This window comes from Motacilla alba, unplaced genomic scaffold, assembly GCF_015832195.1.
Source record: "Motacilla alba alba isolate MOTALB_02 unplaced genomic scaffold, Motacilla_alba_V1.0_pri HiC_scaffold_28, whole genome shotgun sequence".
NCBI classification, from domain to species: Eukaryota; Metazoa; Chordata; class Aves; order Passeriformes; family Motacillidae; genus Motacilla; species Motacilla alba.
Window position 1 is genome coordinate 238,869 of NW_024037374.1, and position 26,363 is coordinate 265,231.

Sequence of the window (26,363 nt, forward strand, 5' to 3'; positions counted from 1 at the left end):
GGTGATTTGTGGAAGTTTTTAGGGGAATTTTGGGGTAATTTTTGGGGGGGTTTTGGGGTTTTTTTGGGGGGGGTTTGGAATGATTTTTGGGGTGGTTTGGGGGGGAGTTTAAGGGGATTTTGGGGTAATTTTTGGAGGGATTTTGGGGTGATTTTTGGGGCGGTTTTGGGGTGATTTTTGGGGGGGTTAAGGGGATTTTGGGGTAATTTTTGGGGGGATTTGGGGGTGATTTTTAGGGAGGTTTTGGGGCTGATTTTGGGGGGGTTGAAGGGGGTTTTGGGGTAATTTTTGGGCGGGTTTTGGAATTATTTTTGGGGTGATTTGGGGTGATTTTGGGGTGATTTTTAGGGAGGTTTTGGGGCTGATTTTTGGGGGGGATTTTGGGGTAATTTTTGGGGGGGTTTTGGAATGATTTTTGGGGTGATTTTTGGGGGGGGTTTAGGGTCTCTCACCATTTGCAGCCTCGCAGGAAGTTTTCGGGGCGCTGCGCGAATTCCTCCCGCGCCCCCCAAACCTCGCGGGGGGGGCGGCCCAGCTCGTACTGGGGGAAACTGGGGAGAGCCGAGAAAGGGGGGGGTCAGGGACCCCAAAACCCCCTCAGGAACCCCAAAACTCCCTCAGGGACCCCCAAAAAAAAATCCCCCAAAAACTCACTCGAGCTCCTCCTCGGGCTCCTCCGCGGCCGCGTCCTGAGGGGTCCCGGGGGGCTCGGGGACCCCCTGAGGGGCTGCGGGGGGAGGGGAGAGGTCAGAGCTCCGCCCCCACCCCAAAATCCCCCCAAAAAACAAAAAAAAACCCCAAAATAACCCAAAAATCCCCAAATCCTCCCGCCCCCCCCACGCGCACCGTCCACCATGGGCGCCGCCATGACAGCTGAGGCCACGCCCCTTGGTGGCCACGCCCCTCGGTAGTCAGTCTCGTTGCTGGCCACGCCCTCATATCCATATATGGAATTGGGCATTATTTTATTGGCTCCTCCCTCTGTGGGCGGGGTTTCGGGTTTTCCCGCCAAAAGGGGACGCCCGCGATTTGGGGGCCCCGAAATGCGACCCCAAAATCGTCCCCAAAAAGGTCCAGAGGGACCTGGGACACCCCAAAATGTCACCTGAGAGTGGGGGGGGTCTGTGGGACCCCAAAATGGGACCCGGGGGGGTCAGAGTGACACAGGACACCCCAAAATGTCACCTGAGGGTTTGGGGGGTCCCCAAAGGGGGTTCTGGAGTGGGTGGAGAGCAACCAAGGGGTGACACAACCATGGCCACCATGACCCAACCATGGCCACCATGACCCAACCACAGCCACCACCACTTAACCATGGCCACCATGCCCCAACCACAGCCACCATGACTCAACCATGGCCACCATAACCATAACCCAACCAAGGCCACCATGATCCAACCATGGCCACCATGACCCAACCATGGCCAACACCACTCAATCACGGCCACCATAACCCAACTGTGGCACTCACACCCCAGCCATGGCCACCATGACACAACCACGGCCACCACCACCCAACCATGACTGCCATGACTCAACCATGGCCACCATGACTCAATCATGACTATCACCACCCAACCATGGCCACCACCACCCAACCAAGACCACCGTAAAGAGCCATGGCCACCGTGACCCAACCATGGCTACCATGACCCAACCATGGCTACCATGACCCAACCATGGCCACCATGACCCAACCATGGCTACCATGACCCAACCATGGCCGCCATGACTCAACCATGGCCACCATGACTCAATCATGACTATCACCACCCAACCATGGCCACCACCACCCAACCATGGCCACCTCCACCCAACCATGGCCGTCACCACTTAACCATGGCCGTCACCACTTAACCATGGCCACCATGACTCAACCATGACTATCACACCCCAACCACGGCCACCACGATGTCCTCCCATGACCCCTCCATCCCACCTTGCTGTTCCTCCACATCCCCCCCAAGCTCCTCAGGGCCACCACAGGTGCGTCCAGCTGTGTCCAGGTGTCCCCAAATGAGGAGTTTTGGGGTGTCCCCCCTCCCCCAAAAACAGTCGCAGATGAAAATCAGTAAAACTTTTATTAACGTCCCCCCAAAAATCCGAAATTCCCCGAAATTCGCTTCCCCTCCCCCCCCAACAACCCCAAAAGTGAAAACAGCAAAATAAAGGGGGGTGGGGGAGGGGCAAAAGACCCCCCCCCCCCGAACCCCCAAAACCGCCACCAACGAGCGCCCCCCTCCCCCACCCCCCTCCCCACCCTCATTAACCAACCCCATAAATTACAAACCCCCCCACCGGCCCCCCCAAAATCAGGGGGGGCTCCCACACCTGCCCCTCCCCCACCCCAACTGGGGGGCCACCTCTAAACTGGGGGGTCACCCGCGACTTGGGGATCACCCCAGATTCAAGGGTCAGAGCCTGGTTTGGGGATCAACCCCCCCAATTTAAGGGTTTAACCCCAATTTAAGGGTTTCACCCCAATTTAGGGGTTTCTCCCATTTTAGGGGTCAGCCCCAGTTTGGGGGTTGCCCCCTCTGAACTTTGGGGTCCAGTTCAATCCAGGGGTTCCCCCTCAAACTTTAGGGTCTCTCCAACTTTGGGGGTGACCCCAAATTCGGCCATCACCACCCTTTAGTGTCACCCCAATTTCGAGGTCACCCCAATTTCAGGGTCACCCCAACAGTCTGTGGGGACCTGGGGGGTGACAACAGCCCTGTCCCCACCAGAACTTGAGGGTTTGGGGGTGACAACCCCAACCCCGTTTCCATTTGGGGGTGACAACCCCGTTGCCGTTGGGAATTGGGGTCACCCCAACACCTGTGGGGTTTGTGAGGTGACAACCCCGTTCCAATGGAAATTCGGGTGTCACCCCCACAACCAGTTTTGGGTTTTTGGGTTTTGGGGGGTGACACCCCTGACCCCATTTCATTTTTCTGAGGGGGTGACGACGCTGTTCCTGTGTAAATTTTGGGGTCACCCCCACGGCCTGTGGGGTCTGGGGGTGACAACAACCCTGACCCCATCAGAATTTGGGGGTTCAGGAGGTGACACCCCCAACCCTGTATCCATGTGGGGGTTTGGGGGGTGACAACCACCACATCCCCAGATCAATTCTGGGGTCACCCCCACGGCCTGTGGGGTTTGGGGGTGACAACAACCCCGACCCCGTATCCATGTGGGGATTTTGGGGTGACAACAACCCCGACCCCGTATCCATGTGGGGATTTTGGGGGGTGACAACAACCCCGTCCCCACATGGATCTGGGGGTCACCCCCACGGCCTGGGGAGGTTTTTTGGGGGGTGCCACCCCCGTCCCCACAGGCTGACCCCTCAGTTGTCGTCGTCGCTGTCGTCGGGGCTGATGGCCGGGCTGGTGAGGCTGTAGGTGGGCGACGTGGGGCTGTAGCCGGGGGACGTGGGGCTGTACGTGGAGCCCTTGGGCGAGGTGGGGCTGTAGGTGGGCGACGTGGGGCTGTACTTGGGCGAGGTGGGGCTGTAGGTGGGCGAGGTGGGGCTGTACTTGGGCGACGTCGGGGTGTAGACGGGCGAGGTGGGGCTGTAGGTGGGCGAGGTGGGGCTGTACTTGGGCGTGGTGGGGCTGTAGGTGGGCGAGGTGGGGCTGTACTTGGGGGACGTGGGGCTGTACTTGGGGGACGTGGGGCTGTACTTGGGCGAGGTCGGGGTGTACTCGGGGGAGCTGGGGCTGTAGCTGGGGCTGGTCGGGGTGTACTTGGGGGACGTGGGGCTGTAGCTGGGGCTGCTGGGGCTGTAGCTGGGGCTGCTGGGGGTGTAGGTGGGCGACTGCGGGGTGTAGCGGGGGCTGGATGGGCTGTAACTGGGAGAGGTGGGGCTGTAACTGGGGGAAGTGGGGCTGTAACTGGGAGAGGTGGGGCTGTAGTTGGGCGAGGTCGGGGTGTAGTTGGGGCTGGTGGGGCTGTAGCTGGGAGAGGTGGGGCTGTAACTGGGAGAGGTCGGGGTGTAGTTGGGGCTGGTGGGGCTGTAGTTGGGTGAGGTCGGGCTGTAACTGGGCGAGGTCGGGCTGTAACTGGGAGAGGTTGGACTGTAACTGGGAGAGGTCGGGCTGTAACTGGGCGAGGTGGGGCTGTAGCTGGGCGAGGTCGGGCTGTAACTGGGCGAAGTGGGGCTGTAACTGGGAGACGTCGGGCTGTAGCTGGGAGACGTCGGGCTGTAGCTGGGCGAGGTTGGGCTGTAGCTGGGGGAGGTCGGGCTGTAGCTCGGGGACGTGGGGCTGTAGCTGGGCGAGGTTGGGCTGTAACTGGGCGAGGTGGGGCTGTAACTGGGAGAGGTGGGGCTGTAACTGGGAGAGGTGGGGCTGTAGTTGGGCGAGGTGGGGCTGTAACTGGGGGAGGTGGGGCTGTAACTGGGAGAAGTGGGGCTGTAGCTGGGGCTCTGTGGGGTGTAGCCCCCCGGCGACCGCGGCTCGTAGGCGGGGGACGTCGGGCTGTAGCTGGGGGACATGGCCCCACCTGCGGAGAGGGGACACGAGGGTCAGGAGGGTGTTGGGGGGGGGGTGGTAGGGGTGTTGTGGGGGTGTTGGAGGTGTGTGGGTTCCTGTTGAGGTGTTGTTTGGGTGTTGTGGAGCTCAGTGAGGGGGTGTTATGGGGCTGTTTTGGGGTTACAGGGTATTTCATGGGTGTTTTGGATTCTTTGAGGTTATTTTAGGGTGTTTTACGGTGTTACAAGGTGTTTTGGGGTGTTGTTACAGGGTGCCCTCTGGGAGTTTTGGGTTATTTTCTGTTCTTTTAGGGGTATTTTAGGGTGTTAGAGAGTGTTTGGGGTGTTCCAGTGTGTTTTGGGGTGTTTTGGGTTATTTTAGGGTGTTTTAGGGTATTACAGTGTGGTTTGGGGTGTTGTTAGGTGTTACAGGGTGTTTTACCGATGTTTTGGGTTATTTTAGGGCGTTACAGGGTGTTTCAGTCTGTTTTGGGGTGTTGTTAGGTGTTACAGGGTGTTTTACAGGTATTTTGGGTTATTTTAGGGTGTTTTAGGGTGTTACAGCGTGTTTTGGGGTGTTGTTAGGTGGTACAGGGTGTTTTACAGGTGTTTTGGGTTATTTTAGTGTGTTGTTTGGTGTTTCAGTGTGTTTTGGGGTGTTGTTAGGTGGTACAGGGTGTTTTACGGGTGTTTTGGGTTATTTTAGTGTGTTGTTAGGTGTTTCAGTGTGTTTTGGGGTGTTGTTAGATGGTACAGGGTGTTTTACAGGTATTTTGGGTTATTTTGGGTTATTTTAGGGTGTTACAGGGCATTTCAGTGTGTTTTGGGGTGTTGTTAGATGTTACAGAATGTTTTACGGGTGTTTTGGGTTATTTTAGGGTATTACAGTGTGTTTTGGGGTGTTGTTAGGTGGTACAGGGTGTTTTACGGGTGTTTTGGGTTATTTTAGGGTATTACACCATGTTTTGGGGTGTTATTAGGTGTTACAGGGTGTTTTACAGGTGTTTTGGGTTATTTTAGGGTGTTACAGGGTGTTTCAGTGTGTTTTGGGGTGTTGTTAGGTGGTACAGGGTGTTTTACGGGTGTTTTGGGTTATTTTAGGGTGTTTCAATGTGTTTTGGGGTGTTGTTAGGTGGTACAGGCTGTTTTACAGGTGTTTTGGGTTATTTCAGGGTGTTTCAGTGTGTTTTGGGGTGTTGTTAGGTGTTACAGGGTGTTTTACGGCTATTTTGGGTTATTTCAGGGTGTTTTTGGGGCTGTACTCACCAGGGGAGGGGATGTAGGGGCTGGAGGGGCCGGGTGACCCCGGCGAGCCAGGCGTGGGTGACCAGGCTGGGGAGTAGCCGGGGCTGAACCCGGAGGCGTCGGAGGCGGCGCTGGGGGAGAACCCGGCCCCGCCCGGGGTCATGCCGCTGCCTGTGGGGGAAAATGGGGGGTCAGGGGGACCCCAAAACCAGCCCAGGACCCCAAAATCACCCCCAAATACAGACCAGAATCCCAACACCAGCCCAGGACCCCAAAACCACCCTCAAACACAACCTGGGACCCCAAAACCACCCCCAAAACCAGCCTGGAACCCCAAAACCACCCCAAACACAACCTGGCCCCATCCCGCTGCCTGTGGGGAGAAAGGGGGTCAGAGGGACCCCACAACCAACGCAGGACCCCAAAACCACCCCCAAATACAGCCCAGGTCCCCAAAACCACCGCCAAACACAACCTGGGACCCCAAAACCAGCCTGGAACCCCAAAACCACCCCAAACACAACCTGGCCCCATCCCGCTGCCTGTGGGGGAAATGGGGGTCAGGGGGACCCCTCATCATCCCCAATTCACCCCAGGACACCCCAAAGTCTCCCCAGAGCCATCCCAGTGACCCCCATTTTACCCCAGACACCCCTCCCAGTCCGTCCCAGCGCCCCACTCACCCACGCTGGGGGACCAGGCGCCGTAGGCCGGGGTGGCCCCCTGGTTCCAGGGGGTCATGGCCGGGGACATCCCCCCCATGGGGCTGGGGGCCGAGCCGAAGAACATCCCGGTGGCTGCGGAGAGAGCGGGGTCAGGGGCACCCCAAAACCGGGGGGACCCCAAAATATGGGGGCACCAGCATCGGGGGAACACCAAAATCTGGGGACATCAACATCTGGGGGACACCAACATCTGGGGGACACCAGGTGACCAAAGCTGGGACATGGTGGTGGCCATGGTAACATCCAGAGTCTTTGTGTCATCAGCACCCTTGGGGTGTCCCCTCCTCCCCAATGGACTCCAAAATGCGGGGGTGACCCCAAAATCAGAGGGACACCAACATCTGGGGGACAGCAGCTGACCAGGGCTGGGACACGGTGACGGCCATGGTGACATTGGGGGTTGTCATGTCACCACCTCCACAACCCCAACTCCTCCCTCGTAGGATCCAGTCCCGATGCACCCCAAAATCTGCATGGACCCCAAAATCTGAGGCTGTCCCCTCTTCCATGGGACACCCAGAACTGGCCAGTGAGCACCATGACCTTGAAGGTCTTTGTGCCACCACCCTTGGGGTGTCGCCAGCTGCTCCTGGAGGAACCCGGCCACCATTCCAAGGGTTGTCCCCATTTTCCTGGGGTTGTCCCAATTTTCCCGGGGTTTCGGGGGTGTCCCCAGGGTTTCGGGGACTCACGGCCGCCGACGCCGAGGCCAGGCAGGGCGCTGGGGATCTCCATGCCGTGCTTGCACTTCTCGGCGTCCAGCAGGAGATCGAAGCAGCCGGTGCCGGCCGGGGCCAGCTGGCCCAGCATGATGTTCTCGGACACGCCCTTCATGGGGTCGCTCTCCCCGTGGGCAGCTGCCTCCATCAGGACGTCGACCTGAGTGGGGGGGACACCCCAAAATCAGCTTCAACCTTTAAATGTCCTTGTAGAACCCCAAATCCTATAAAATGCCCACAGAATCCCCCATTCCCAGCCCCTGAACCCCATTCCACCCCAATCCCCCATTCCCATCCCACTCCCACCCCAATCCCCTATTCCCAAACCCCATTCTGACCACAATTCCTGTTCCCACCCCATTCCCAAATCCCAGTCCCACCCCATTCCCCGTTGTCCCCGGACCATCTCCTTGAAGGAACACTTCATCAGGGACCCAGCGTCCTGGCGGTTCCCAAACCCCACTCCCAAACCCCATTGTCCCCATTGTCCCCGCACCGTCTCCTCGAAGGAGCACTTCATCAGGGGCGCGGCGTCCTGGTGGTTCCCAAACCCCACTCCCAAATCCCATTCCCCGTTGTCCCCGCACCATCTCCTCGAAGGAGCACTTCATCAGGGGCGCGGTGTCCTGGCGGTTCCCAAACCCCATTCCCACCCCAAACCCCACTCCCCGTTGTCCCCATTGTCCCCGCACCGTCTCCTCGAAGGAGCACTTCATCAGGGGCCCGATGTCCTGGCGGTTCCCAAACCCCATTCCCAAACCCCATTGTCCCCATTGTCCCCGCACCGTCTCCTCGAAGGAGCACTTCATCAGGGGCCCGGTGTCCTGGCGGTTGACGCCGTGCCGGGTGATGGCCATCAGGTGTCCCCGGGACGTCATGGTGTCGCACAGCAGCGCCAGGTGCCGGTAGTTGACGTAGGAGCCGTCGAAGGAGATGACGTGGTAGAGCTCCCGCTCCAGCGCCTTCCGCACCGCCTCGATCCCCAGAACCTGCGGGGTCCCCAAATCCAGGGGGTGGGAATTCCTGAGATCCACGGCTTTGGGAATTCCCAAATCCAGGGGGTGGGAATCCCAAATCCAGGAGATGGGAATTCCCAAATCCAGGGGGTGGGAATCCTAAATCCAGGGGGTGGGGAATCCCAAATCCAGGGGGTGGGGAATCCCAAATCCAGGGGGTGGAGAATCCCAAATCCAGGGGGTGGAGAATCCCAAATCCAGGAGATGGGAATTCCCAAATCCAGGGGGTGGGAATTCCTGAGATCCACGGCTTTGGGAATTGCCAAAATCCAGGGGGTGGAGAATCCCAAATCCAGGGGGTGGGAATCCTAAATCCAGGGGGTGGGAATCCTAAATCCAGGGGGTGGGAATCCTAAATCCAGGGGGTGGGAATCCCAAATCCAGGGGGTGGAGAATCCCAAATCCAGGGGGTGGAGAATCCCAAATCCAGGGGGTGGAGAATCCCAAATCCAGGAGATGGGAATTCCCAAATCCAGGGGGTGGGAAATCCCAAAATCTGGGGATCCCATCACCTGGGGGCTCAGGTGTCCCTCACGTCTCAGGTGTCCCACAGTGAAGATCTCCACCATGAAGACCATGATGTCCCTCAAACCCCAGCCCAGGTGTCCATCATGCCCCAGGTGAGCCACAGTGAAGATCTCCACCATGGAGGACCATGATGTCCCTCAAACCCCAGCCCAGGCGTCCCTCACGCCCCAGGTGTCCCCAGGTGACTCACGGTGAAGATCTCCACCACAAGGACCCAGATGTCCCTCAAACCCCAGCCCAGGCGTCCCTCACGCCCCAGGTGTCCCCAGGTGACTCACGGTGAAGATCTCCACGATGTCGTTGGAGGTGGTGCGCACGGGGTCCACGTCCTTCTCGCTCAGCACCCGCATGAGGCTGACGCCGTCGGTCTCCAGGATCCACTCCTGGAGAGCCTTGAACTCCCCGTCCTCGGTGATGATGATCTTCTTCTTGTTGTCCGTCTGCGGCAGGTGCATGTACACCTGGGCAGGTGGGGACAGGGGTCACCATGGTGTCACCATGGGTGTCCCTTATCCTCTAAAGGTCTCTTGGAACCTCCTAGAAGTCTCCATGGAGAGCTCCTGATGCTCCTCAAGATCTACCTGGAGATCTTGAACCCTCAGAGCACCTGGTGGTACCCAAGGACCTTCTCAGGTGCCCACAGGTGTTACCAGGGACCATCCTGGACCTTCTAAAGGTCTCCTGGAACCTTCTAAAGGTCACCATGGAGCTCTCCAGGTATCTCTGGAGACCTCCCATCCCTTCATGGACCCCTCCAGGTGTCCCCAAGCCGCCCCAGGTGTCCCCACCTTGCTGATCTGCTCGATGCCCTGCAGGGTCATGTCCGTCAGCATGTTGGACTCAATGCAGCGCAGGAAGACGTCGTCGTCCATCTTGTCCACCACCTCCTCCTCCTGGGGACAAGACGGGGCACAGGTGACGCCCAGGCCATCCCAGGTGTCCCCTGAGGTGTCCCCAAGACCCTGCCCACCTCCTGCATCTTGTTCTCGTCGCTGTTCATGATGCGGATGCGCAGCACCAGCTTCTCGGCGTTGTCGTCGTTGAAGATGCAGTTGAGGTCGTCACCAAAGCCTGGGAGGGGACATGGGGTGGGGACAGGGTCACCTCCGAGGTCACGGCACCCAAGGGACCTCCAGGGTGTTCTGGATCTGCCAGGAACCCCCAAAGCTCCTCCAGGATCACACAGAACTCCTTGAACAGCCCTCAGATGCCTTCAAGGGTCACCCAAGACCTTCAAAAAGCTCCTCAGATACCCTCAAAACTCAACCAAGTCACCTCAAACCCCCTCCAGGTCCCCCAAAAGCCCTTCCAGACTCACCCACAAGACCCCGAAAGCTGCTCAGATGCCTTCAAAACTCATCCAGATCACCTCAAACCCCCTCCAGCTCCCGCAAACACCCCCCAAACCCCCTCAGAACCCCCCAAAAACTCCTCAGATGCCCTCAAACCTCATCCAAATCACCCCAAACCCCCTCCAGGTCCCGCAAACACCCCCAAACCCCCTCAGAACCCCCCAAAAACTCCTCAGATGTCCTTAAACCTCATCCAAATCACCCCAAACCCCCTCCAGGTCCCCCAAAAACTCCTCAAACCCCCCGAGGGCCTGTGCCCAGCCCACCCACCGGCGTTGATCTTCTCGGCGATCTGCTCCATGGTGAGCTTGCGGTCGGTCATGTGCTTGCGGTCGAGCTCGACGCGCAGCAGCCACGGCGAGATGCGGCTGACGTCGAAGTCGGGCATCTCGTAGTAGACGTTGACCCACTCCTGGTCCTCGGCCACCACCGTGCTCTGGGGGTTGGGGTCGTAGTAGATGGCGGTGTTGGCTGTCACCTTGCGCAGCGTGGTGTGCTCCAGGCGGCACAGGATGTCCTGGGGACATTGGGGACAGTCAGGGGACACTGGGGACATGGAGGACATGGTGGACATTTGGGTGTGGTGTGCTCCAGGTGGCACAGGATGTCCTGGGGACATTGGGGACAGTCAGGGGACATCGGGGACATGGAGACGGTCAGGGGACAGAAGGACATTGGGTGTGGTGTGCTCCAGGTGGCACAGGATGTCCTTGGGACATTGGGGACAGTCAGGGGACATGGGGGACAGTCAGGAGACACTGGGGACATGGAGGACACGGGGAACAGTCAGGGGACATGGGAACAGTCAGGGGACAGAAGGACATTGGGTGTGGTGTGCTCCAGGTGACACAGGATGTCCTGGGGACATTGGGGACAGTCAGGGGACATTGAGTGTGGCATGCTCCAGGTGGCACAGGATGTCCTGGGGACACTCAGACATGGGGACACAGAGGGGACACAAACCCACAGGGCCACCACAGGGCTGTGAGGACACAAACCCACGGGGCCACCACCAGACCACACCAGACCCCCATCTGCTGTCCCCAGCGCGTCCCCAGGTGCCACCTTGGCGCGCTCGGCGTCGCGGGCGCTCTGGCCCAGCAGGAACACGGTGAGCGACGGCGTCTTGGGCTTCTTGGAGATGTTGATGAGCTCCTTGAGGCGGGGGACACCCAGGGTGACGTTCTTGGCCGACACCCCCGCGTAGTGGAAGGTGTTGAGGGTCATCTGCGTGGCCGGCTCGCCCAGGGACTGCGCGGCCAGCGCGCCCACCATCTCACCCGGGTGGGCCTGAGGGGACACGGGGACAGCACGGTGTCACAGCGGGGTCACCAAACCCCAGAGTGACCTCAAACCACCTCCCCGGGGTGGGCCTGAGGGGACACGGGGACAGCACAGTGTCACAGCAGGGTCACCAAACCCCAGAGTGACCCCAAACCACCTCCCCGGGGTGGGCCTGAGGGGACACGGGGACAGCACGGTGTCACAGCGGGGTCACCAAACCCCAGAGTGACCCCAATTCCCCCCAGAATGACCCCAAAACCCGCTGTCACGATGGCCTGGTTGAACCTGATCTCCCCCAGTTGAAGGTACGTCCAGAAGTGACCCCAAACCCCCTCAAAACACCAGAAGTGACCCCAAAACCCCCCAGAAGTGACCCCAAAGCCCATTCTCACGATGGCCTGGTTGAACTTGGACTCGATCTCCCCCAGCAGCCAAAGGTACCCCAAGATCTGACCCCAAATCCCAAACACTGACCCCAAACCCCCAAGAATGACCCCAAACCCCCCAAGGATGACCCCAAAGCCCCCAAAGCCCGTTCTCACGATGGCCTGGTTGAACTTGGACTCGATCTCCCCCAGCAGCCAGTCGAAGGCCTCCCCGCTGAGCCGGAACTCCTCCACCATGCGGCGGCTGCAGAGCGTGGAGCGCAGGTGGATGTTGAAGAGCAGCGTGGCGTTCTCCTGCGCCTGCCGGCTCAGCGGGTCCTCCCCGTTGACGATCACCAGCTTGCGGCTCAGCTCCTTCACCCCTGAGGGGACAGCGCCGTCACACGGGGGTCCCGAGGACAGCCAGAACAGTCGTGGGGGTCCCCAAATTCATCACAGCTTCCTGAGGGACTCAAGGATCTCCAGAACCTTCCTGAGGGACCCCAAACCCATCACAGCTTCCTGAGGGACTCAAGGATCTCCAGAACCTTCCTGAGGGACTCAAGGTCCTCCAGAACCTTCCTGAGGGACCCCAAACCCATCACAACTTCCTGAGGGACTCAAGGACCTCCAGAACCTTCCTGAGGGACTCAAGGACCTCCAGAATGTTTCTGAGGGACCCAAGGATCTCCAGAACCTTCCTGAGGGACTCAAGGACGTCCAGAACCTTCCTGAGGGGCACCAGATCCATGCCCCACTCACCCTCCACCACCTTGACCGGGTGCAGGTCCGAGGGCAGCCGGGAGTTGATGTGGAAGATCTTCTGCGCGTTCCAGATCATGCGCAGCAGGTTACAGGGGAGCACCACCTGGGAGGAGAGGAGCCCCAAAAACAGGGTCAGAACCCCAAAAACGGGGCATCTCAGATGGGTTTTGTGGTATCTCCGCGGGGTTTTGGGGTGGATTTTGGTGTCACTTTGCTGTCCCCAGCGGGGCAGATGACCCTGAGGACCTCCATGGACCCCAAAAGGAGGAATTGGGGATGCTCTGGGTGGATCTTGGGCTATCTCAGTGGGGTTTTGGGGTATCTCGGTGGGGTTTTGGGGTGTTCCAGGTGTTTCTGGGGTGGATTTTGGTGTCACCTTGCTGTCCCCGGTGGGGAAGATGACCCTGAGGACCTCCCTGTCCTCGCGCATGCGGTCGAACTCGCGCTCCAGCTCGTTCTGGATGTGGGCGTTGGACAGGATGTCCTTGACCAGCTCCTCCTGCAGCGTCCGGCGCAGCGCCCGCTCGTTGGTGTAGTCAAACTTGAACCTGTGGGGACATGGGGACACCTCAGGGACATCCAGGGGACACCAAAGTGTCACCCACGTCAGGCTGGAGAAGCTTGGGGACACCAAAAAAGCTGGTCGATATTGGGTAGGAGAAGGTTGGGGACACCAAAACGTGACCGAAGTTTGGGAGGAGAAGGTTGAGGACACCAAGGTGGGTCTCGGTTTGGGGTGGAAGAGGTTGGGGACATCAAAATGTCACCCAGGTTGGGCTGGAGCAGCTTGGGGACACCCAAGTATCACCCAAGATTGGGGAGGAACCTCTTGAAGACCCCAAAACATCCCCAACTTCTGGAAGGAGCCACTTGGGGACCTCAAGATGGGTCTGAAACCTTGGAAGGAGCCACTTGAAGACCCCAAAATGTCCCCAGCCCAAATCTGAACACCCCAAGATGTCCCCAACTCCTTTGAAGACTTCAAGATGTCCCCAACTCCCATCTGAAGACCCCTAGATGTCCCCAACTCCCGGAACGAGCCCCTCAATGACCCCAACAGGGGCCATTGACCCCACCCGTGACCGCGCCCTGCCCCGGTTCGTGTCCCCCGTGTCCCCCCTGGTCCTCACTTCTTCTCGAAGGCCTTGTTGGAGGGTTTGAGGGTGGCCAGGTTCTGGAACTCGACGCTCTCGCCGGCCAGCCCGTCCTCGCCGTAGCGCAGCTGCACCACCTGGTTGATGGAGTTCCTGACGGTGGCATCGTACTTGACCATCACCGACTCCATGGACTTGATCAGCCGCCGCTGGATGTACCCTGAGGGGTGGGGAGGGGTCAGCAGGCACCTGGGGAGGGTTTGGGGGTCTCCAGGAGGCATCTGGGGAGGGTTTGGGGGTCTCCAGGAGGCATCTGGGGAGGGTTTGGGGATCCTGGAGGTCCCCAGAAAACATCTGGGGAGGGTTTGGGGTCTCCAGGAGGCATCTGGGATGGGTTTGGGGATCCTGGAGGTCCCCAGGAAATATCTGGGGAGGGTTTGGGGATCTCCAGGAGGCATCTGGGGAGGGTTTGGGGATCCTGGAGGTCCCCAGAAAGCATCTGGGGAGGGTTTGGGGATCTCCAGAAGGCATCTGAGGAGGGTTTGGGGTCTCCAGGAGGCATCTGGGGAGGGTTTGGGGCTTTCAGGGTTTCCGTACTGTGATTTTGGGGTCCTGAAGGCCCCATGGGTGGAATTTTGGATTCCTGGAAGCCCCACGGTGACGTTTTGGTGACACTGACCGGTCTCGGCCGTCTTCACGGCCGTGTCGATGAGGCCCTCGCGGCCGCCCATGGCGTGGAAGAAGAACTCGGTGGGGGTGAGGCCGGCCAGGTAGGAGTTCTCCACGAAGCCGCGGCTCTCGGGGCCGTAGTCGTCCTTGATGAAGTGCGGCAGCGTCCGGTGCTTGAAGCCGAACGGGATCCGCTTGCCCTCCACGTTCTGCTGCCCCACCACCGCGATCACCTGAGGGGACACCGGGTGGGGACACCTCCCAAAATCACCTCAGAAGCTCAAGAGAACTCAAAAAAACTCCACAGAAACCATCCAAAATGCCCTGAGATCCTCCAGAAAGCACCACAAACCCCCTGAGATCCTCCAGGAACTGCCCCAAACCCCCTGAGATCCTCCAGGAACTGCCCCTAACCCCCTGAGATCCTCCAGGAACTGCCCCAAACCCCCTGAGATGCTCCAGGAACTGCCCCAAACCTCCTGAGATCCTCCAGGAACTGCCCCAAACCTCCTGAGATCCTCCAGGAACTGCCCCAAACCCCCTGAGATGCTCCAGGAACTGCCCCAAACCCCCTGAGATGCTCCAGGAACTGCCCCAAACCCCCTGAGATCCTCCAGGAACTGCCCCAAACCTCCTGAGATCCTCCAGGAACTGCCCCAAACCCCCTGAGATCCTCCAGGAACTGCCCCAAACCCCCTGAGATCCTCCAAGAACCGCCTCAAACCCCACACGGAGCCCCCCAAGACCTTCTGGAACCCCCCTGACCTGGGAGATGTTGATCTTGGAGCCCTTGGCCCCCGAGACCACCATGGATTTGAAGTTGTTGTACTCGGACAGGGATTTCTGGGCAGAGGAGCCGGTCTTGTCGCGGGCGTCGTTCAGGATGCGGTTCACCTGGTTCTCAAAGGTCTGGCGCAAGGTGTTGCCCGGGGTGGGCTCCAGCTCGTTGTTGTGGGCCTTCTCGATCACCTGGAGACCCCGAAAACCACCCCAAAAGGGTCAGCGGGGAGCCCCGAATGCCCCTGATCGCCAAAACCACCGGAGAACCTCAAAAACCCCCAAAAAACTCCACCAACCAACCTACCTCCCCCAAGATCCTCCAGGAACCACCCCAAACCCACGTGGAGCACCCCAAGACCTTTTGGAGCCCCCCAAACCTGGGAGATATTGGGTCTTGGACCTCCTGGAGCCCAAAACCACCTCAAGAATCTCAAAAAAATCCTAAACACTCCACAAAACTCCACAGGAACGTCCAGGAACCTCCCCAACCTCCTGAGATCCTCCAGGAACTGCCCCAAACCCCCTGAGATCCTCCAGGAACTGCCCCAAACCCCCTGAGATCCTCCAGGAACTGCCCCAAACCCCCGAGATCCTCCAGGAACTGCCCCAAACCCCCTGAGATCCTCCAGGAACTGCCCCAAACCCCCTGAGATCCTCCAGGAACTGCCCCAAACCCCCTGTGGAATTCCCCAAATTCCAGGAAACCCCCCCAAATCCCACCTCGATGACATCCTGCTTGGCCTTCTTGATGGTGTTCTGGATGTCCTGGTAGGTCTTGGCGTCGGCGATGGAGTCACCAATGCCGATGGTGTGACCTGGGGGGGACACGTGGGGTTCAGGGGGATCCCCCCAAATTTGGGGTCATCTCCAACCCCTCACCCCCAAAAACCAACCCTGGGCCAGGTTCTGGTCAGGCTGTGGGACAAGGGGAGGACATGGGGACAATGAGGTCCTTTAGGGACAAAAATGGGGTCAGGACATGCCCCCAAAATTCCCGAGTCCTCCTTGTCCCCAAAAAAGGGGTCCAAGAACCCCCAGGACCTCAAAAACGGGGTCCAAGAGCCCCAGGGCTCCACCAAGCTGGGACCTGAGAAGGTCCCCGGGTGACCAAACCCCCATTAGATGCCACCAAGGAGGTTCCCAGCCCCCCAGGAGCCCCCGGGACCGCGCTGACCCTCGATGAGCAGCCAGTTGTTGATGACGGTCTGGATGTTGCTGTAGAAGAGGCGCGTGGTGTCGTGGCCCATCTCCAGGTAGGAGATGTGCACCAGGGACCCGGCCGACGTCCCCAGGGACTTCTTGCACAGGATGCCCATGATGAGCTCCCCGTTCTCCACGATCACCTGGGGACATCCAAAGAATGGGGTCAGGACCTCAAAGATCCAAAAAAAACCCCAAAACCCACCTGGAGCATCCCAAAAACAACCCCAGATCACCTCAAGGTTTACAAAACCCTCCTAGACCACAGCAAGTCCCACCAAAAGCCCCTCAGATCCCACCAAAGCCCCTCAAACCACCTCTGTGCCTCACCAAGCCCCCCTAGACCTCCTCATGTTCCACCAAAAGCCCCTCAGACCACCCCAAAGCTCCCTCAGATGCCACCAAAGCCCCCTCAAACCACTCCAAACTCTCTCAGATCCCACCAAAGCCCCCTCAAACCACTCCAAACTTTCTCAGATGCCACCAAAGCCCCCTCAAACCACTCCAAACTCTCTCAGATGCCACCAAAGCCCCCTCAGATGCCACCAAAGCCCCCTCAAACCACTCCAAACTCTCTCAGATGCCACCAAAGCCCGCTCAGATGCCACCAAAGCCCCCTCAAACCACTCCAAACTCCCTCAGATGCCACCAAAGCCCGCTCAGATGCCACCAAAGCCCCCTCAGATCACCTTTCCACCCCACCAAGCCCCCCCAGACCTCCTGAAACGCCCCCACCTTGGTGTCCCCGGGGGAGATGTGCTTGTAGGGGCCGCTGTCCTCGTCGTCGGGGTGGGTGCTGTGGGTGCGGATGCAGTTGATGTGGCCGGGGATGATCAGGGAGAAGATCTGCTTCCCTGTCCAGAGCGGCCGCGGCTTCAGGATGGCCGGCTGGGGCACCTTGCCGTCCCACGTGGACAGGAACATCAGCAGGTTCATCACCTCGCCCTGAGGGACACCCCAAAAATGTCATCAATCAAGAAAACCCAATAGAGATCCCAAAACATCCTAAAAATGCCCTAAAAGCCCCCAAAATCCCCCCAAACCAGACCTTCTCTTCTCAGGGAAGACGCCCCTCTTGGTGACCTTGCACACGGCCGTCAGCGTGTCCCACCTCAAACAGCTGCCCTAAAACCCCTGACATCACCCCAAATCCACCCTGAACCACCACAAATCACCCTGAACAACCCCAAAACCCCCAAGATGACCCCAAAACCGACCCTCTCGAGGAAGACCTTCCTCTTGGTGACCTTGCACGTGGCCATCAGGGTGTCCCACCTCAAACAGCTGCCCTAAAACCCCTCAAATCACCCCAAATCCACCCTGAACCACCACAAATCACCCTGAACAACCCCAAAACCCCCAAGGTGACCCCAAAACGGACCCTCTCGAGGAAGACGTCCCTCTTGGTGACCTTGCACATGGCCATCAGCGTGTCCCACCTCAAACAGCTGCCCTAAAACCCCTGACATCACCCCAAAACCTCCACAATCACCCTAAACAACCCCAAAACCCCCAAGGTGACCCCAAAACGGACCCTCTCGAGGAAGACGTCCCTCTTGGTGAACTTGCGCACGGCCGTCAGCGTGTCCTGCACGATGCCCATGACGGGCCGGTTGCTCTGGGGGGTGACGATCATCCTGGGCACCATGGCCAGCTCCTGGATCTCCGCCCGCGTCTCCAGCGACTGCGGCAGGTGCAGGTTCATCTCGTCGCCGTCAAAGTCGGCGTTGTAGGGCGTGGTGACACTGAGGGGACATCGAGGGGACATCAGGGACATTGGGGACACCAGGGCTCTCAGGGACATCGGGGACGTTGTGGGGACACTGGGACATCAGGGATCTCAGGGACATTGTGGGGACATGGGGCAGGTTCATCTCATTGCCGTCAAAGTCGGCGTTGTAGGGCGTGGTGACGCTGCGGGGGACATCAAGGACATTGGAGGACACTGGGGACATTGGGACATCAGGGACACTGGGACATCAGGGACATTGTGAGGACATGGGGCAGGTTCATCTCATCGCCCTCAAAGTCGGCATTGTAGGGTGTGGTGACATTGTGGGGACACTGGGGACACTGGGAGGACATTATCTCACCACAGAAGGTGGACCAGGACACAATTTGGGGTAATTTTGGGGTAATTTTGGGGTAATTTTGGGGTAATTTTGGGGTAATTTTGGGGTAATTTTGGGGTAATTTTGGGGTGTTTTACCTCAGATTCAGAGAGAACATGGATCAGGCCAGGATTTGGAGTTAATTTTGGGATTAATTTTGGGGGTTTTGGGGCGTTTTACCTCAGATTCAGACAGAAGGTGGACCAGGGCAGGATTTGGGGTAATTTTGGGGTAATTTTGGGGTAATTTTGGGGTGTTTTACCTCAGATTCAGACGGAAGGTGGACCAGGGCAGGATCCTGACCCTGTGACCCATCATGGACATCTTGTGCAGCGTGGGCTGCCGGTTGAAGATGACGATGTCCCCATCGCACATGTGACGCTCCACCTGTCCCAAAACCCCCCCAAAAGTCAGAGGGACACCCCAAAAACGGGGGACACCCCAAAAACGGCATCTTTCTCCCAAAAATGGTGGGGTCAGAGTGAGGAGAACGAGGAGTTCGGGGTTAAATCCACTCCCTGGTGGTGGTGAAGGCCAAAATTGAGGATTGAACCTCAAATGTCAGAGATTTGAACCCAAAATTATGGACTGAACCCCAAATCTAGAATTGGGAACCCCAAAATCACGGATTGAGCCCCAAATCCTGAGCTCTGAACCCCAAAACCAGAATTTGAACCCCAAATCTAGAATTGGGAACCCCAAAATCAGGGATTGAGCCCCAAATCCAGAGCTCTGAACCCCAAAATCAGGGACTAACCCCAAATCCAGAGCTCTGAACCCCAAAATCAGGATTTGAACCCCAAATCCAGAGCTCTGAACCCCCAAATCAGGATTTGAACCCCAAATCCAGAGCTCTGAACCCCAAAATCAGGGACTGACCCAAACCCCAGAGCTCTGAACCCCAAAACCAACCACCACCCCCTGCAGCTGTGGGCCCCACACGCAGTTTTTGGTGTCCCTGAGATTTTTTTGGGATCCCGCTGCGGTTTTTGGGGTCCCTGGCCGGATTTGGGGGTTTTGGGGTGCTGACCTTGTAGCCGATCTGCAGGTGGAGGTCGCTGGGTTTGGGGTGGAAGCGGAGGTCGATCCTGTCCCCGTTGTCCCTGATGATGTACTTGGCCCCCGGGTACTGACTGTTCCCCCTGCGCACCAGCTCCTGCAGCCTGCGGGGTTTTGGGGTCAGTTTAGGGGATTTTGGGGGTCAGGGAGTCACCTCGCAGCTCTCAGAGGCAGCTGGAGAAGGACCAGTGGGGTTTAAAGGTGCTTGGGGTGGGTTTGGGTTATTGGGATCCGCTCAAAATAACCCTAATGCCTCCCCACCATACTCCTGTGTCCATCCCAAACCCCACAATGACCCCAAAGCCACCCCAAAGCTCCCTGAATGTTCCTAAAGCGTCCCAAAACTGCCCCAAAATCCCTCAAACAGCCCCAAAATCCCTTGGATTTAACCCCCTAAACCCTTAAATCTCCCTGAACTCCCCCAGACTCCTCCAACCACACCAGCCACCGCCCCAAATTCACCCCAAAATCTGCCCTAAAGTCCCTCAGATCCTCCTCAGACTCTTCCGGCCACTGTTGAAGGTGACAACCTCACCAAAGGTTACAGCGATGGTGATGGAGCAGGAGAGACCCATCCCAAAACCCCCTAAATCCGTCCCAAACCCCCATAAATCCATCTCGAACCTCTGTAAATCCACCTCAAACCCCCAAAATCCCCTATAACCCCCACAAATCCCCTACAAACTCCACCTGTCGATGTTGAAGAGGGTGACAATCTCACCAAAGGTCACGTTGGCAGCAATGGAGTAGGGGACACCAACACCAAACCCCTCAAACTCTCCCTAAATCACCCCAAACCTCTATAAATCCACCCCAAACCCCATAAAAACCCCATAAATCCATCCCAAACCCCCTAAATCCCCCACAAATCCCACCTGTCAATGTTGAAGACAGCGAAAACTTCACAAAAGGTCACGTTGGCGGCGATGGAGCGGGAGACGCCAACACCAAACCTCCATAAATCCACCCCAAACCTCCATAAATCCACCCCAAATCCCCTACAAACCCCATAAATCCATCCCAAACCCCCTAAATTCCCTAAAAATCTCCCCAAAGGCCACCTGTCGATGTTGAAGGGGGTGATGATCTCAGCAAAAGCCACGTTGGCAGCGTTGGAGCGGGGGACACCAACACCACACCCTCACAAATCCACCCCAAACCCTCATAAATCCACCCCAAACCCCCATAAATCCATCCCAAATCCCCTACAAACCCCGTAAATCCCCCCCAAAGGCCACCTGTCGATGTTGAAGGGGGTGACGATCTCGGCGAAGGTCATGTTGGCAGCGTTGGAGCGGGGGACACCAACACCAAACCTCCATAAATCCACCCCAAACCCTCATAAATCCACCCCAAATCCCCATAAATCCACTCCAAACCCCCTACAAACCCCATAAATTCCCTATAAATCCCCCCAAAGGCCACCTGTCGATGTTGAAGGGGGTGACGATCTCGGCGAAGGTCATGTTGGCGGCGATGGAGCGCGGCACGCCCACCTGGTCGATGGCCAGGTTGGGGTCGGGCGTGATGACGGTGCGGGCCGAGAAATCCACGCGTTTGCCCATGAGGTTGCCCCGAACCCGACCCTCCTTCCCCTTCAGCCGCTGCTTCAGGGACTTCAGGGGGCGCCCCGACTTCTGCATGGCCTGGGGGAGGAGAAATTGGGGGGTCAGGGGAGGTTGGAACCCCCAAAATCACCCCAAAAATCCAGAATCCACCGGGGGACACAAATTGATCCCTCCTGGGAATGTGCCCAGCTCCTGCTGGGACTTTGGGGTCTGCTTGTCCCCTTTCTGTCCCATCTGGGACACCCCAAAATCCCCCTGTGACCCCAAAAACCCCTCCATGACACCCCAAAACCTCTCTGAGACAACCCCAGACTCTCCTGGACCCAGGGGAGCTCTTTGTCCATCATGGTGATTGCAACGACCTGGAACCATTTGATGTCCACGCCTGTGACTTCAGACCACCACCTGAATGTCCCTGACCTTGTGTCACCCCAAAACCCTTCTGTGACCCCCAAAACCTCTCAGGGACCCCCCAAAACCCCCGAGACCCCTCCTGTACCCTGGGCAGGCCGGGCAGCTCGTTGTCCACCACAGTGGCCACGTGGAACTGCAGCAGCTTGACGTCCTCGGCCATGACTTAGGGCCACCACCTGAATGTCCCTCAACTTGTGTCACCCCAAATTCCCCCTGCGACCCCCAAAACCTCTCAGTGACCCCCCCAAAACCCCCCTGAGACCCTTCCTGTACCCTGGGCAGGCCGGGCAGCTCGTTGTCCACCATGGTGGCCACGTGGAACTGCAGCAGCTTGACGTCCTCGGCGATGACGTGCGCGGCCGCCCCGTTCTGCTCGTTGCGCCGCAGTTGGTTGTTGATCTTGACGATGTCGGCCAGTTTGTGGGTCAGGTCATCCTGGGGACACCCCAAAATCAGTGAGGTGACCCCAACATTTATTAATGGGAGGGCTGGTATTGGTAGAGGGAGGTGAGAAAACCCAAAGCGCCGTGGGAAAGGGGATGGGGGGATTCAGGGTGGGACAAAAATGGAGATACCCCAAAGAGTGTTGGGGGTGACCCCAAAAGGGGATTTGTGACCCTAAGAAGGCATCAGGGACCCTAATACCCACCCTGGGACCCCCCAAAATCACCCCAAAGCCCACCTGGTTGCAGGCAGAGCCCTGCATGACCACGGCCGGGCACACAGATAGGAGAGCATGGGCAGCACGGTGCCCCAAACACCCCAAAACCCATCCTAGGACCCCAAAAACCCCACAAACTGACCCCAAAACCCCACAAACTGACCCCAAAGACCACGTGGTTGCGGGCAGAGTCTTGCATGACCACAGATAGGGGGAGCACGGGCAGCACGGTGCCCCAAACACCCCAAAACCCATCTTAGCACCCCAAAAACCCCACAAACTGACCCCAAAACCCCACAAACTGACCCCAAATCCCACCTGGTTGCAGGCAGAGACCTGCATGACCACGGCTGGGCGCACGGACAGCGGCAGCATGGGCAGCACGGTGCCCCAAACACCCCAATACCACGCCAAAACCTCTCCAGGGATCCCACTAAGCCCCAAAACCCCACAAAATGACCCCGAAACCCCCCAAAATGACCCCAAATCCACCCCAAATCCCACCTGGTTGCGGGCGGAGCCCTGCATGACCACGGCCGGGCGCACGGACAGCGGCGGCACCGGCAGCACGGTGCCCCAGGGACCTCAGTATCACCTCCAAAACCCCACAAAATTACCCCAAATCCCCCAAAATCACCCCAAAATCCTACAGAATGACCCCAAATCCCACCTGGTTGCGGGCAGAGCCCTGCATGACCACAGCCGGGCGCACAGACAGTGGCGGCACGGGCAGCACGGTGCCCCAAACACCCCAAAACCCACCCAATCACCCTAAACCACTCCCCAAACCCCCCAAAATCCTACAGAATGACCCCAAATCCCACCTGGTTGCGGGCGGAGCCCTGCATGACCACGGCCGGGCGCACGGACAGCGGCGGCACGGGCAGCACGGTGCACACCATCCACTCGGGCCGGGCGAATTTGGGGTCCATGCCCAGCACGAAGCACTCCTCGTCCGAGATGCGCTTGAAGATCTCGTGCACGCGCTCGGGGCTCAGCAGGATCTTCTTCTCCTGGGAATCCTCGTTGACGTGCTTCCACTCGGCGTACAGCTCCAGCCCCGAGCGGCGGATGCGCGGCTGGTAGCGCCCGCAGCCGCCGTGGCCCTGCAGAGGGGGAAAAGGGGGCAGAAATGGGGTTATCGGGGTGAAAGATGGGGTTATTGGGGGGAAAGATAGGGTTATTGGGGGGGAAAATGGGGTTATTGGGGGGGAAAGTGGGAATTATTTGGGTTATTATGGGGTTAATAATGGGCTGGTACTGCCTGCAGCTGCCGTGGCCCTGGAAATGGGGAAAAAATGGGGTTATTGGGGGGAAAGATGGGATAATTGGAGGGAAAAATGGGATTATTGGGGGGGAAAAATGGGGTTACTGGGGGGAAAATGGGGAGAAACAGGTTAAAAAGGCGAATTATTTGGGTTAGCAACAGGGGCTGGTACCACCCACAGCCACTGGGGCCCTAAAATGGAGAAAAGGGGGAAAAATGGGCCACAGACAGAAGTTTTGGGGCCACCAAGGGCGATTTTGGGGCCACCAAGGGCGATTTCGGGGCGCCCACCTTCTCCTTGGTGAGGTCCTCGTCGCCCTCGGGCTGCTCCACCCCAAACTTGTGGTCCATCTCCTCGCCCCCCTCGCAGATGTTCTTGCCCTTGCACAGGTCGTAGACGTGGGTCAGCCTCTTCTTGGGCTGCCCCTTGGACTTGCCCAGGATGTCCTTGATCTTGGGGTTGTTCTGCCCAGAAAAACGCAGGTTTGGGGTCACAAAATGCCATTTTGGGGTCGGAAAATGCTGGTCTGGGGTCGCATCGTGGTTTTAGGGTCATAAAAGATGATTTTGGGTGTCTGGGCTTGTCCCATTGGGGTCCCTCAGCATCTCCAGAGCTTCCAGGACCACCCAGCAGGTGACAACTCTGTGTCCCCCAACCCCAGTTGTCCCCTCTTGATGTGTCCCCCAACTCTGTCACATCCCCTCGGTGTCCCCAACTTTGTCACTTCCTCTTGGTGTCCCCACATTTTGTCACCTCTTCTTGATGTCCTCACGTTTTGTCACCTCTTCTTGATGTCCCCAAATTTTGTCACCTCTTCTTGGTGTCCCCAAATTTTGTCACCGCTTCTTGATGTTCCTCAACTTTGTCACCTCTTCTTGGTGTCTCCAAATTTTGTCGCCTCTTCTTGGTGTCCCCAAATTTTGTCACCTCTTCTTGGTGTCCCCTCACTCTATCACCCCCTCCTGATGTCCCCCCACTTTGTCACCTCCCTCTGACCCCCAGCACCCCCAAAACGATCCCAAAACCCAACACCGACCCCCATCCCCGAGGTGTCCCCGAGATGTCCCCAAGGTGCCACCACGGGGCCATTTCCAGCCCAAAAGTGACCCCTGCCCCCAAACTTTCGGGGTCCCCCCGGGTTTTTTGGGGTCTCACCGAGTCCACGAGCAGCTTGGAGCAGAAGAAGCAGACGCAGCGCAGGATTTTCATGGTTTTGCCCAAAAAGCCCACGTGGAACACGGGCTTGGCCAGCTCGATGTGGCCAAAGTGGCCCGGACACTCCGTCATGTTCCCTGGGGACACCCCAAAATCAGACCGGGGGACACCCCAAAACTGGATTGGGGGGGGTTGGGAGAGAGGGGAATCACCCCCAGAATGGGGTTTTGGGGTGGGAGGGGAACACCCCTAAAAAAGCCCTAAAAAAGGGGAGCACCCCAAAAAATGGGAAACTCAAAAAAAAGGAAAACTAAGAAAAAGAAAACCCCCAAAAAGTGAAAACCCCCCAAAAAAAAGGAAAACCCCAAAAAGAAGGAGAATCCCAAAAAAAGGAAAATCCAAAAAAAAAGGAAAATCACAAAAAAGGGGCATCAACCCCAAAAAAAGAGAAGGAAACCCCCCGAAAATAACAAAGCGTCCCTCAAGAAATCCCACAAATGGAGCAAAACTGAAATTTGGGGAGGGGGGAATGAGGGGAGCTCCCCAAAAAGGGGAACCCCAAAAAAAACAAGGATACCCCAAAGCCCACAAATCCCCCTGAGACAAAGGGGAATTTTAGGGGGTTTAGGACCTTCTCCCTGTGAAGATTTGGGGGTTCAGGACCCTCCTTGTGAGGGACTTTGGAGGCTCAGGGGGTCCCTGTGAAGATTTGGGGCTTTGGGGCCCCCCATGAGGATTTTTTGGGGGTTAAGGCTCCCCTGCCAGGAGGATTTTGGGGTTCAGGGTCCCCCTAACTCACCAGCACAGGTCTGGCAGCGCCCCGTCCTCTCGATGACACCCTGCCGGGGGTCCATGAGCCCCCCCAGTTTGGGGCGTCCCCCCTCGGTGGTTTCGGGGTACTTGATGCCCCCCTCGGTCACCGACATCCGTTTCTGGGGGGGACAAAAGGGAAACTGAGGCACCTGGGGACCCCCAAATTCATTCCCAACCTCTTCTGAAAAACCCTAAGCGGGTGGGGGTACCCCAAATGACCCCCTCGGGTGACAATAAACACTTTAATCACCCCAAAATCCCACCTGGGCTCCCTGAACAACTTCCAGGGACCCCAAAACTCCTCCAGGACACTCCAAAGCTCTTCCAGAATTCCCCTAAAAACCTCCAGGCACCCTAAGTATCCTTCACACGAGCCTGAAGCTCTTCCAAGGCCTCCAGAGACCCAAAGTCTCTCCAGAACACCCCAAAACCCCTCCCAGGCACCCCGATACATTTCCCGAAGCCTCCTGGGCACCCCCAGGGACCCCAAAACTCATCCCAAGGCTCCCTGAGCCACTCCTAGGGACGCCAAAACGCTGCCAGGGGGTTGTGAGCCACTCTCGGACATCCTAAACCTCTTCCAGAGGTTCCCTGGGCACCGCAACACTTTCCAGAACCTCGTTTGTGTCCCCGAACCCCCCGAGGACCCCCCAAATCCCCCTCCGAGCTCTCCCCTCTGCCCCACTCAGCCCCCCGGGCCTGTGGGGGGCGCTGTCCCCTCACGGGGCCGCTCCGCTCCCCGCTCTCGCTGCCCCGGCGCCATTTCCCGCCGCCTCTCGCCCTCAGCCGCCGGCCCCGCTCCCGCCGCGGGCCCCGCGGTTCCGTCCGCGCCGCCCCGGCCCCGGTACCATCTCATCGGGGCTGAGGATCCCGAACTGGACTCGTTTGATGGTGCGCAGCGGGCAGGCGCTGTCGCCCGAGGGCGGCCCGCCGTGCATGGCGCCGGTGGGGCCGCGGCCTCGCGCCGCTCCGACTGCTCGGAACCGACCCCTTCACGGAGGGGGTTGAGGGAGCGGGGAGTTCGATCCCCACCGGGGAACCGGGAACTGGCGCCTTACGGAGCCCTCAGCGCGGAGCTTCCCCTTCTCCGCTCCAGCCGCTCCGCGCTCAAGG

General features: G+C 58.4%; 1 protein-coding gene and 1 long non-coding RNA gene across 2 annotated transcripts; both read right to left on the reverse strand.

Moving 5' to 3' along the window:
- Nucleotides 1–430: 430 nt before the first annotated feature.
- LOC119696446 lies at nt 431–880 on the reverse strand. Its single transcript, XR_005255582.1, has 3 exons — nt 847–880; nt 655–727; nt 431–551 (listed from the first exon to the last, which is right to left on the reverse strand). It is a non-coding gene; the product is annotated as an uncharacterized LOC119696446 (long non-coding RNA).
- Nucleotides 881–3,199: 2,319 nt separating this feature from the next.
- Nucleotides 3,200–26,363, reverse strand: POLR2A (RNA polymerase II subunit A). Its single transcript, XM_038126185.1, has 29 exons — nt 26,099–26,363; nt 25,237–25,369; nt 24,438–24,574; nt 23,573–23,746; nt 22,839–23,120; nt 21,627–21,788; nt 20,797–21,017; nt 19,343–19,475; nt 18,575–18,699; nt 17,736–17,946; nt 16,937–17,146; nt 16,176–16,344; nt 15,722–15,816; nt 14,987–15,190; nt 14,232–14,454; nt 13,589–13,772; nt 12,835–13,006; nt 12,456–12,561; nt 11,871–12,076; nt 11,110–11,334; nt 10,315–10,561; nt 9,663–9,763; nt 9,481–9,585; nt 8,971–9,153; nt 7,934–8,137; nt 7,122–7,308; nt 6,388–6,501; nt 5,726–5,875; nt 3,200–4,491 (listed from the first exon to the last, which is right to left on the reverse strand). The coding sequence occupies exons 1-29, from the start codon at nt 26,186–26,188 to the stop codon at nt 3,335–3,337; spliced, it is 5,910 nt and encodes a 1,969-aa protein (XP_037982113.1). The 5' UTR covers nt 26,189–26,363; the 3' UTR covers nt 3,200–3,334.

Coding starts and splice junctions, on each gene's coding strand:
- POLR2A (XM_038126185.1), bottom strand. CDS start 26,188: ATGCACGGCGGGCCGCCCTCGGGCGACAGCGCCTGCCCGCTGCGCACC. Junction 23,121..23,572: donor AGGACCTCACCAAGGAGAAG/GTGGGCGCCCCG, acceptor CCCCCTCTGCAG/GGCCACGGCGGCTGCGGGCG. Junction 13,773..14,231: donor CGTGAAGACGGCCGAGACCG/GTCAGTGTCACC, acceptor CCCACCCCTCAG/GGTACATCCAGCGGCGGCTG.